This window comes from Equus asinus, chromosome 1, assembly GCF_041296235.1.
Source record: "Equus asinus isolate D_3611 breed Donkey chromosome 1, EquAss-T2T_v2, whole genome shotgun sequence".
Classification (NCBI taxonomy): domain Eukaryota; kingdom Metazoa; phylum Chordata; class Mammalia; order Perissodactyla; family Equidae; genus Equus; species Equus asinus.
This window is the reverse complement of record NC_091790.1, coordinates 148,794,139-148,806,372: the sequence shown is the minus strand read 5'-3', so window position 1 is coordinate 148,806,372 and position 12,234 is coordinate 148,794,139. Positions and strand designations below refer to the sequence as shown.

At 40.8% G+C, this 12,234-nt stretch overlaps 2 protein-coding genes across 3 annotated transcripts in view; one reads left to right on the top strand and one right to left on the bottom strand.

Moving 5' to 3' along the window:
- BZW2 (basic leucine zipper and W2 domains 2) overlaps positions 1–11,454 on the bottom strand; it is a 59,619-nt gene extending 48,165 nt beyond the window's left edge. The window contains exon 1 of one of the 2 annotated variants that reach the window (XM_014830550.3): positions 11,174–11,454. The gene's annotated coding sequence lies outside the window, so the exon portion shown is untranslated. Of the gene's footprint in view, positions 1–11,157 lie in introns of both variants that reach the window. The other variant, XM_014830551.3, reaches the window with a different exon arrangement.
- A 180-nt stretch (positions 11,455–11,634) lies between these two features.
- Positions 11,635–12,234, top strand: part of ANKMY2 (ankyrin repeat and MYND domain containing 2) — a 39,580-nt gene continuing 38,980 nt past the window's right edge. Inside the window, exon 1 of the mRNA XM_014830546.3 lies at positions 11,635–11,941. Coding sequence (XP_014686032.3) covers positions 11,875–11,941 — 67 coding nt within the window. The 5' untranslated portion in view covers positions 11,635–11,874. The remainder of the gene's footprint in view (positions 11,942–12,234) is intronic.

Below are 12,234 nucleotides of genomic sequence, written 5' to 3'. Positions count from 1 at the left end.
ATTAAAACTCCTTTTCATTAATATTTTTATGAACCTATTCTTTTATATATTGTTCAAAGGCAATGAATGCAATTTTCAAAAAGCACTTTAAAACATTTATTGATCAACTGAATTATCAACAGCGATCTCACAAGGTGAAGATTTGGAAGGTCCATTATCTACCAAGATATTGTTTAACGTTATCCATGCTGTTGGCTTATCTCATTAATATATCTCATACATTTTATATATTATTATGCATACCACTTGATTATTTCATAAAAATGTGAAAAAATTAATACTTGCTGTAGAGAAAATAATTCCTTAAAAATCACTGTTTACAAAATCAACTCATCATGTAAATTGCTGAAAGTTTAGGAAGAAATTGGGAAAAAGATGGATAAAAAGTATCTATAATTCTAACTTTCAGTAATGGCCACTGTATACATTTTAACATACTGTATAATCCTCCATTCTGTTTTTTTGGTGCATACACACAGAAAAAATGTTTAAATCCAATTCTATCAACTTTTCTAATACTGTGACAAACTATAATGTAAAAAGAAAATTTCTTGCATTAGAACTTGCAGTTATGTGACTTGATTCAGTGACAGCCTCTAGCATCTTTATTTTAAAAGTCATGTGTTCTAATGCATCACTTTAGGAAAATCAGAAGCCTTTCTTGGAGAGGGAAATGACCTTTGAAATTTATTAATCATATTTTAGTTTGAAGCTGAGAGGAAACACGATGGTCTCTGTATATTATTTTATTTTATTTGGCTCTTTTAAACTATAAAGTGCAAATACACTGATGGCAAAATACTAACATAAAGGGTATGAAGTGAAAAATAAAGTCCACTTTCCAACCTCTCACTCCTGATCTCATGTCATGGAGTGGTGTCCCATTCCATGGAAATAGCAAGTTTAATCCTTCACATTGTCTTACGTATCCTTTCAGACAATGTCTATGGATATATGACAATAAATACACATACACATGTGTGTGTGTGTGTGTGCACGTGCACATACAGAAAATGAATTGAACATTTATGTTGGGCACCAAATAGGTACTAGACCATCTGCTGTCAAACAATCCATAAATTTATCAATTTTAACAGATGTACCATTCTAGTGGGGGATGATGATCATGGGAGAGGCCATGCACGTGCAGTGGTTTATGGGAAATCTCTGTACCTTCCTCTTAATTTTGCTGTAAACCTAAATCTGCTCTAAAAAATTCGTCTTAAAAAATCAGCAGGAAGTAGTGACCAGAGAGCAAGTCAGTTTATTGAGATTGACTCTGTGTCAGACATAAAACTGAAGGGAGTGTTTATGACTATTAGTTCAAATGGGAAGTTAGAAGTTATCATGACAAGGGGGACTAAAGTGTCCTCTCTTCTCAGCATTTTAATCAAGTAGAGAGGAAAATAGAATCTTCTGGAAAAAAATAACACCCTAGACTGGTAACCAGTGGGAGAATCTTGCTTTGGAGCCACTGCCTAAAAAACACGGTAGTGGACCTTCAGGAGGCTCAGAGGTGGTGGTGGGCAGGAGTCCCCCAACACTTCCTCACTCAACCAAGCCAGCCACTCCTGCCCCCATCCTCCCAAGAGGGGACCTGCCCAAGCCTGTCTAACAGAAGATTTGAAGAGCTGCACCCCCAAAAAGTTAGTTACCATACACACTATTTCACAATGAGGAGAGCAGGAACTGGAGAGAAATGCCAAAGCCTCGCCTAGGACTTACTGCGACACAGCACACTGATGATATGGGACTGTACTCCCTGACACAATTCTATAGGAGTGGACCACACAACCTCAAATTAAAGGAGGAAAAAAAAGACTAGTGCAGAGCTACAAACGCTCTCAAGTACGTATACTTTTCTAAAATGTACAAACATATAGAAAATCACTCATTTGTATTCATTCACCAAACATGTCTGGTACTGGTCAACAGAGATGCAGCCGGGACCAATCGGACAAGTTGCATGGTGCTCACTTTCTAGAAGGGGAAGGTGTGACCCAAGTACAGCACAAAAAGCCTAGCAGTGAGTTAACAAGAATTAATGGTCTCCAGTATGTTAAAGGACATCACATACTGCATTTGAGTTACAGTTGTGTTTATTAATGTTTTAATAATTAAATGTGTTTTTGACTTTTTAACTTATAACTGATACCCATGAGACATGGAACACTTTGCAAACCATGGACCTAAACCCAGACCCTGATCTCACAGCCCAATAAGGCTCACGGATGTCACACCACCGCCTGAGGTCATGCACTCCATTCTAGCATTGGTGATACAGCAGAGATCAAAGTAGAAAACTCCCTGCCCGCCAGGAGCTTACACGCACGGAACAGTCAGGCCGGAATCTGATCAACTCAGTCTCCATTTAGTGCACTTCCCAAACAGCCAGCTGAAGATGTTGCAGTGTCTTGGGTAATTATTTATACGACGCTTGAAGGAGGTTTTTTCATTATTTGCCTCATAGATTTTATGGTTTAGAATTAGATGGAGTAAAGCATAAATATTAATTTTAGTGTCTAGTTCAGCACTTGGATAAATTGAATTAGCATATGTTACCTCCAAAATGTCAAATAGTTCTCCATGGATTCTATTAAGGAAAAAAACATTTATCTTCAGTGAGAGGATTTAACAAAAATCCTGCCTCTTAGGGACATGTAAATAGTAGGAAATTTATGGCACCATGGTTTCTAGTACTACAGGAACCAGTTATCAAATTATTTCCTGCAGAGGCTCAATTCTAACAAAAACACAATCTTCACACTCCTAAATACCAATGCTACATCCCTTTCCTCTAGCCAGCAGTTTCCTCTGTACCACCAACTTGGGGTTCTCCTTCCTGTTTACAATAGCCCCATTCTATTACCCTGTATACAAGAAAAACATATGTCATGTTCTTCTTTTTTCTTAGAAATGATCACAGATCCAGGAAGCCGTCGAGGCTAGTTTGAAAAGCATTAAAGTCTTTTGTGTGAACCTACAAAAAGAAGAGGATGACAGCAGAACATCACAAAACTGCACATCCCACAGTGGCTTATGATGTCTCCTCTACAGTGCTAAGAGGTAGTGTCCTTTATTGCTACTCACCTCTGAGCAGTGGTTTTCTTGAGATTTATTCACATCCTCAAAAATAACAGTACCTCTAACAATTATTTTTTAAAAGTCTTCATCTAACATAAAAATAAGTTGAAATATGAAAAGAGAAAACATAATTCTCTATCTTTCACAGATTTAAGTTATTATTGTTTTCCTACTAAAATATTACTTCCATAATTAAGAGAATTAAAGATAGCCAAAGGAGTACATTATCTTTAATATTAATGTAGGGCATTATTCTTTCTTATGTTATCATTATACTATTTTCTTTCTTTTTTCATGTAAACTAAAAAACAAACAAACAAACAGAAAAACGAAAAACAAAGGATACATCTGATGTTAAAAATCATGAAGGAATAGTGAAAGCATTGCGTCTTTGGTATTTGCCAAAAGAATGGTTCATTCAATGAGTTACCTAAATCTTTATTTTCAAAGTAGATAGTTTACAAATGTGACCATCAAAACATTTTTTGGCACTCTTCACTCAACACATGCCAAGTTTAGAACAGGTCAAATCTTTCCACTTGGCATTTAACTGCCCCAAAGATACTTGCCAAAGAGATCCACGGCCTCAACATAGATACGAGAGTGAGCTAAGCATGTATTTTTGAGTACACTCTGCTAATGTTAGTAGATTTTATATTAACAAAAGTTAGAAATTATTCTAAATCATCAAGTGCTTTTTCCCCTAATAGACACAAAGGAAAAATGCTGTGGAAACTCCTAATGACAACCACAATCCTACATTAAAAGATCCACATTAACCTGATTATTAAATACCTGAGTTGTATCTCAAGCTTAACCATTTCGGCAATGTCTTTATTCTATTCATCAATAAAAGTAGAAAAAAAAAAATCTGAATGGTCCAATTGGAAAAAAGTCAAATTGAGAGAATAAGAAGTCCTAAAATTCCTTTAAGGTATAGATAAAAACAGGTTCCATGGATCAGATATTCAGACATGTTTATTTGCAAAATAAATTTCACAAAGAATTTTCTCCTTATTTTATTTTCTAGCCGTTTGGCTATTTACATTCTAGCTATTTTGGATAATTTCACATCATTTTGCACCCAAGGGCAAAATATTCTAATAAGTATATGGTTTTTCTCTTCCATTGTTTTTTTTATGTCCATTATCAAGTTTCCTGCTACCACCAATTCTAAAGAGACTAGTTTATAATTTTCAATTTAGTCTTAAACATGTGATGTCACATTTTATAAATTACTTGAGAGCAAGAACATACCATCAAGTGTGCTTTAAAATATAATATACCACCTTTACAATTTTAAAAAGTTGGCATATTGAGGAAAGCATGCCTTTAAATGAAATCACTTTTAGTTCCAGTGTGATCGGCCATAAAATTACAGCCAATATTTACTTTACAAATATTTATAATGTTACGATATTTTATAGAGTTGTCTTCATGGACATTGTTTTCCCTGGAATCCTCTCATTTTCTAGCTCTCTTGCCCAAAGTCACCAATTCTTCCAGACTCTGTTCAAAATCTCACTTTCTCCGGGAATCAGCAGCCCCACTGAGCTCTACCCTTTGTGGAATCCACACTTGTGTCTGTCCCGCCCTGGCTGGGGACTGGAGAAGGCTGTGTGGAGCAGCGGTCATCTGAGTGGAGGACTGGAGTAAAATTTGATATGCAGAAATGGGTGGGGAAGGGCATTCCAGGAGCAGGAAGCGGAGTGGGTGGGGAGAGGAGTAACAACAATGTTTGAATTAGAGCTGAAAGATCGGCAGGAGGCAGACAGCCACTCCAACATGCAAAGGGAAGTTCTCAAAGGTGTCTAACCTACAGGCTGACATCAGCAGGGCAGAGCCTTGGGAGGATTACTTTAGTCCCTACTGTTTCAGGGGCTGGCTTGTCTCCTGGAGGAGGGTATAAGCCTCTTGAGGACAAAGATCATGTCTCATCCTTTGTGATTCATTGAACATGACAGATGCACACCAAGCTCTTTCTTAATAATATAGAAAGGAATGTTAATTTTGAGATATAATTACTAGAATTATATCTTTGATGAAAGAGTCTGTCTTTAGAAATAATTTTTATCTTCCCAAACCTACAAAGACAGGTTTATGGCAAATACTCACGTCTATACAATCTTACATTGAAATGATTTATCAACTAGGCCTGTAATTGTGTTATTCATATATTTCCCAGCTGTAAAAATAGACAGAATCAGCCCTAAAATAGCAATTGGTTTTTATACACCATTTTATAGTTGACAAAGTGTCCTCAAAGTCACAGTAGGTTTGGTTACTAACTGTTTTATATATGAAGAAACTGAAAGCAAGAGAGATTGCCTTGGAAAACACATCTTGTCACAGAAGCTGAAGCCCTGGTTTTGCCACTCCAACTTCCAGGGCTGTGGCTGCGGCTGAGCTTAGCTGCCTCCCAGGGACCACCCACCATCTTTTCCTACCAGGTCAGAAGAGCCTACTCAATGGGACTGCTTCACTCCACAATCAACAGGCCAGCAAGAGATTTTACTCAGAGGCTGATGAATGTAGTATGAAAAGCTGCTTTGTCTGCTGGGTCTAACACAATCCCACAATAGATAATCAAATGACAAGAGATCAAAACACCAATTTTCTAGCTTCAATGTATTTATCAATAAGGTGAATGCTACCTTTTTCCTCCTGATGCAGAAATAGTTTTCTATCTTTAATTACTGCAAAAGTGTTATTATCCTAAGAGATAAGATGCATCAGCCTAGAGCTTTAAATTCCACAGTGACATAGCTAACGTAAATACGAGTTGAAGCTGGATATATCCTAACATGTGCTTCAGCATTACCTGGCAGAGATACTGGACTGGCTACCCTGTCCTTAGACATTGGGAAGACTTGGCTTTAAAGTTTAATTAAATCTTCTCTAAAAACCACTCAAACAAATTCTGGGAAGACACGTTACAAATGATACAAAAAAATTCCATGTTGGCCTTTGAAAACAATAACATTTACTAAGTCCAAAACATAATCAGAGAAGAACTTTAAATACCAAGAAACACAAGTTATACAAGAAACAAACACATAGACACAGAGAACAGATTGGTGATTGATTACTAGAAGGGAAGGGAAGAGGGAGGGCGAAAGGATAAAAGGGCACACGTGTACAGTATGGACGGAACTAGACTTTTGGTGGTGAACACGATGTAGTCTACACAGAAGTTGAAATATAATGACGTATACCTGAAACTTACATAATGTTACAAAACAATGTGACCTCAATAAAAAATTAAATAGAAAAGAAAATTATCATTATTTGAATTTAAAAATAATAGTAAAAAAATAAACACAAGTTATAGAGTTGCAAGAATCCAGAGAGCAGGTGTCAAATTAGCATTTAGGCAAACCCTCAGTAAGAACCTTGCAGGCACACCTAGTCCCGAGGCTGGTCCAGATTTTCCTATATTAATATACTTATCCTAACAACACTGATATTGTTCACAACAGTTTTGCTACTCCTTTTTTGGAAATGCCTTCTGACTTGGTTTATGAGACAGAAGAAAATCAGTATCTCCACTTCATTCACATCTTGATTTTCTCAGTTAAACTAAATATATTTGCACCCCCTGTTCAGACTTGTCTGCAAATTACTTTGTCAGTTTCCAAAAAGGATGAAGATTAGCTGTCAGAGATATTCATAAGCCTGTGACATAAGCACTGAGTAATACCACCTACCTTTTAGTTTTGTGGAGAAGTTAACATGTGATGTGAACAGTTAATGGAAATGCATTCTTCACAAGAGAGTCTTTTGCAGATTTAGGTGTAAGTGTTTTAACATTTAAATGAATAATTGCATAAGCTAAACTCCAAGTACAGAGAAACAGCATTTGTATTTATTACTTTATGTTTTGTTAAAAAACCATAACAACAATTTCTTAGAGGCTGTAATACTTCCAAATTTTCCTTTTTAAAACTTCATTATGGAAAATTTCAAATGTATCTAAAAGTAGAGAGAGCAGTATAAGGAAGTCTATGTACTCATTGCCCAGTTTCAGTCGTTAACAACGTAGTCAGCTTTGTCTCATTTATACTCTTACTCAGTCCGTGTCCCCACTGTCAACAAATTACATTGAAGCAAACCTCCAATGTCCTATCGTTCCCTCCTTAAATAATTCAGTACATATCTCCGAAAGATTAGGGATCTTTTAAAAATATAACTACAATATTATTTTCAAACGTAAAAGAAAACAAAATTCCTCATTATCATCAAATATCCACCCACTCAAGAAATGTACCTAAGTCTAAGAAAAGAAAGTCAAATGTCAAGGAAAAGATTACCCTGAAAGATATAATATTCAAAAATGAGCCGTTCCCTTGCAATGGAAAGGAAACAGCACCCTCTGAAAGCAGAGAGCTGGAGGTCAGGGGCTTTAACGAGAGGGGATCCAAGAACGGTATGCAAAATTGGTATCATTTACATATGAACAATTTTTTTCTTGGTTCATAACATTCATCCAAATGCCAAGCAGCTGGAGATTGAAAACACTTAAAGACCTACTGCCCTTGGTTATGACTGTGTGTGCTTAGTGGCACATCACCTCACACTGCCAGGAAGGATTAGTCAAGTAGGGAAATAAATCCCCCTAAAATAACTTAGGGATCAAATTGAATTCAACTCAGCATGTACTGAGCACACAGTAGGCACAAGGCACTGGGTTACATCTTGAGAAACAAGGGTAAATTAGTCCTAGTTAATTTATAGTTTGGAAGGAGAAGGGGTCAAATAGATTAATAAACACTATAATAGAATGTCCTGAAAAAGGTGCCTGCTTTAGGTATTTTCATGGAGATCCAGAGGAAGAAGCAATTTGGGGGGTGGGAAGACTAGGGCTCATACGAAGATAGGAGACAATCGGAGGATGCCAATAATTACACCAGTAACTCCTGTGTAAAGATTTTGTTTATCCTATTTGCTGAGGGATAGGAACAAATGTGTTTACTAATGTCTGTATTTTCCTTACTGGATGGGGTGGGAGAGGTGATCCTGAAGGCTGGAGAGAAAAGGTTATGTATAAGTAGTATCTTGAAAGTTGAGCGATTCATAAGATCTGCGGAGGAGAGAGAGTCAGTGAAGAGGGAAGGGAGGTCACTCCAGAAAAAGAAAAGCAGGAACAAAGGGGTGAAAATTACTGGTATGTTAGGGAACCAGCAGTGTGGTGACATTATAGCAGTGTGTGGGAGGGGCTGGCTGACTGGAAATGCTGGCTGAGACCAGAAGTTGGAGCCTTTCAAGCTAGACTTGGCCCTCTATTCTGTGGCCAGTGGAAAGCCATTGACATGTTTTAAGGGACTCAGTTCTGTCTTTCAGACTCTGTCTTGTCTTTGGGGGGATGATGGGTGCTCAATGTTTATTGAAGTGATGGTTCCTTGAATTAGCTGCATGGGGTGAGCGGAGAGAGAAGCAGGCCACTTAGGAATCCATTGCAATAGACTGGCAGAATTCTAGGGTGGGAGAAGCAGAAAAGAGATGAGGGGACACATATAAGAATTTCAGATATTTCAGAAATCATTATTTTTCAAAAAGTGAAGAAAGAAATGGAAGAGAGACCAAAGCATCATACCAATTCTATTACACAGTGTGGAACAATGTGTTAGCATGCTCTCATTTCTACAAAAAAAAAAAAGTAGAAATATCCATATAAGCTATAAACTCATCAAATATCTCGGGAAGGACATGAGAGAAATAGATACCATTGCATTGGACTGGGCAAAGAAGCAGGAGAGAGGCTTTTGTAACTTTGGCATGCTGATCCACGTGAATATATTATCTCTCAGCTCGTTAGAATACATAATTTCCCCCTTACTGCCAGCCACATAAGCAAAGAATAGTGAAAAGAGAAAGGGTTTTGGAGAAAGATCTAGGCTCCAATTCTGGCTCTGACACCTCCTAACTGTGAGGGCACGGGCAAATTAACTTCTTTTAGTGCTGTCCTCTTATTTGCAGAAATAGGGATAATATTGGCTAATTCCTGGGTCACTATAACAGTGATTAAAATAATCCTATACAAAGCATCTGTTAGAACATCTGGCACAGACTAAATACTCAATAGTAGTAACTATTTTATTACCAAGCACAAGAAAACTTCTTTGATGTCAAAGCATTTTTAGCACAAGAAAAGTTCCTTAATCTAGTCTAAGGTAGGCTCATTAGCTAATCTTATTCACATTAAAAATTTACACTGTACAAAATGATTAAGGTAATCCCCTTGATGAACACTATCCATTATGTGTCTGTTTCTAGAAATTGAAACGTATTCTTTACCTGCATTTCTAGGTAGAAGTTAGCTTTTGTCTTTAAATGTCATTTACTCTAAGTTTACTGAAGACATGTATTCACAGTGGACTAAATACCAACCAGGTGCCATAAAGCATCGAGAAAATAGACAGCAAATTGCTATCCTCGAGGAACTGACAACCCCAGTGAGACAAACAGGTGTGACCTTCAAGTAACCATGGCCCAAATTTGGCACAAGAGATGGAAATACTGGCACCGAAGTACCCAATTCTGGCCATGCACCCACTGTAAGATGTGAAGTCACATGTTAGGGGAGGTTACTAGCAAACATTTTCTTAGGTTTGTGGGTTTCTTCTGCATGATACTGTTTTTTAAATTAACTGGAACTGTGGCATTAACAGCATTCTAAGTGTTAGAAAAGATTGGTCACTCTCAAAAGCCTCACTACTTGTTGTTTGAACAGCCACATCCTTATTAAAGCATCACTCAACAAAAGTTTCTTTGTTATACATTGAGATGAATAATTTCAAATCATTTTCATGTGAGATGTTCTGGCTCAGATCTGTTCCAGCCTCTAAAGATGAAGCCTTAGAAAAGAAAACAGCTGGGGTTTAGGAAAGATTTTTGTTAAAGACAGGAAATAAACATCAACATCTTCCAGGATTCACAAGTGTTAGTGAACACTTCAAAAAAATGAAGGCATAAGGTCAGAGGAAAATGCATTTCACTTCATATATGGCACTCTAGGGAGAAAGAGTGGTAGGAGGGGATGCTTAACAAAAAACATCCAGATAATTATTCAAATATTTCTCTTTGAAGCAGACGGGTCTTGGGAGAAACATCAGTACTGGTCTGTAGAGAAACAACAGTAAAACATAAACACTAATTTCTAAAGCTTTCATTGATGCTGTAAATATGTTACGGTTTGCGCGGCCTGGAGAAATGACTGACTTCATATTAGCAAGCAATCTTGTTAGTGAGCCACAGGAGGGTACACACTTGTATTTACCCGCCAGCTACCTATGGTCTAAGCTCGAGGCTACATATTGCAGTTGAATGGAGGTTGGATTAAGAGGCTAATCTAAGGCTATATATAGACAGCAACACCAATTTAATCTCCGCCCCCTTCCCCTCCCCTCCCTATTTCCATAAATCTCAAGATCTGAGTTACAAAGAGACTGGGAACTCCAGCAGAGCGACGAAGAGGCCCTTCCTCCCCCAAGCCGTCTCTCATAAACGAAGTATCAGTGCAAGTGTAAACTGCTTCCAAATATCCTTAACAGGCACCACAGGGCGATCAGATCCGGTTTTCTACTACAGCTTCCACAGAAGCTAAAGGAGATGACAAGCAGAGGCGGGGGGAGGTGTTTTGAGGCTTTGCCAAAAGAAAACTACCTTCTCCCGAGACTATTTGCATCGTGCGTTCACCTCGCTCGTAATGGGGAGCTCTCCTCCCCAACCCACCCCCAGCCCAGAGCCCCATCTCTCGGCAGCTGCATCTGGCAGTGCCACGCACGAGACGAAGTGCACCCGCCACTTCCCACCGCGTGGCGGACCCCCGCCCGCTCGCAGTCCCAGGGTCTCCAGGGGCGGCCAAATGTGGCAAGTGGCGGGTCTTCACTCTGGGGCACTGCTACGCGGTATATGTGACGGTAAGGGGTGGAGGGGAAGCTTCCCCACCGAGAGACAGGAAGCCGCCCCAGCAGGCAGGCACATGCTTTCACCCGGCCAGCTCCGGTCCGGGTGAAGCCCCCGGCGGGGTGGCGGACGCGGCTCCCGCAGCCCTCGCGGCTCCCTCGGCCTTACCTGGGTTGCCTCTCACCTGTCCGAAGGGGTAGCGGCGACGCGCGAGGCTGGGGGCTGCGGCGATTCCGGCAGCGGCAGTGGCAGCGGCGGCGGTGGCGGCGGCAGACAATGGAGGAGTGAAGGACAGACACATTGACATCGACACACGGAGCCCGGCGCAGCCCCGCCTCCCGCACCGCCCCTGCCTCCCGGGCCTCCCCCCGGAGCGGGCCGCGCCACTCCTGGGGAAATGGGGGAGGTGTAGCGAGAGCGGGGGACCTCTGTACGCCCTAAGCAGCAATAACCGGAAACACAACTTCCAGTAGAGAATTTTAAATACTGTGTGTCCTTAAGTACCTGAACTGGACAGGATGGGGTTGGCGGAGCGTGTAAGAGGAATTTAATCCCTCCCTCTGGTTTTCTCCGCTTGGTTTTTCCTTCCCAGGCTGCTCCAATGGGAGTCTCTCCCTGCGGCCTCCTGCAGCTCCGCCTCCCGGCTGGACCAATGACGCGCGGGGGCGGTGACTGCAGCTGGGCCTGCAGACTCCGCTGGCCCGGCTCGCCCGAGCTCGCCCGCTGCTCGCCAGCCCGGGAGCGGGAGGAGAGAATTCGAACGCTTCCGCGGTTGGCTACTCAGTATCGTGGTTGCCTCATTGCGGCTGGCGTTCCTTATACAGACACATCGTTTCTTTGTAATACTTCCAAAGAAACGGAATAACCTTCAAGCTGGCGGGAGCAATGGTTCACATAAAGAAAGGCGAGCTGACCCAGGAGGAAAAGGAGCTGCTGGAAGTCATCGGGAAAGGTAATGGGTGCTGGGCTGCGGCCGGGCGCTGCCAGCCTGGCCGGGGGGCGTGGCGGCGCCTGGGAGGCACTCCTGGGCCCGGCTGACCCTGGGCTGCCGTTCTACGAGGTTGGCAGCCTGGGATCGAGAAATAGTGTTTCTCCCTTCAGTCTGGGACCCGTGGTGGGGGAGAGCTGCTGCTGGGAAAAGAGCGGAGGTTGCAGAGGCTCGTCCTCTAACGCAGCTTTGGGAAAGGTACACGTTTCCAGGCCCTACTTCAGATTATAGAGAGCGACCCCGGGGTGGGGGCCCCA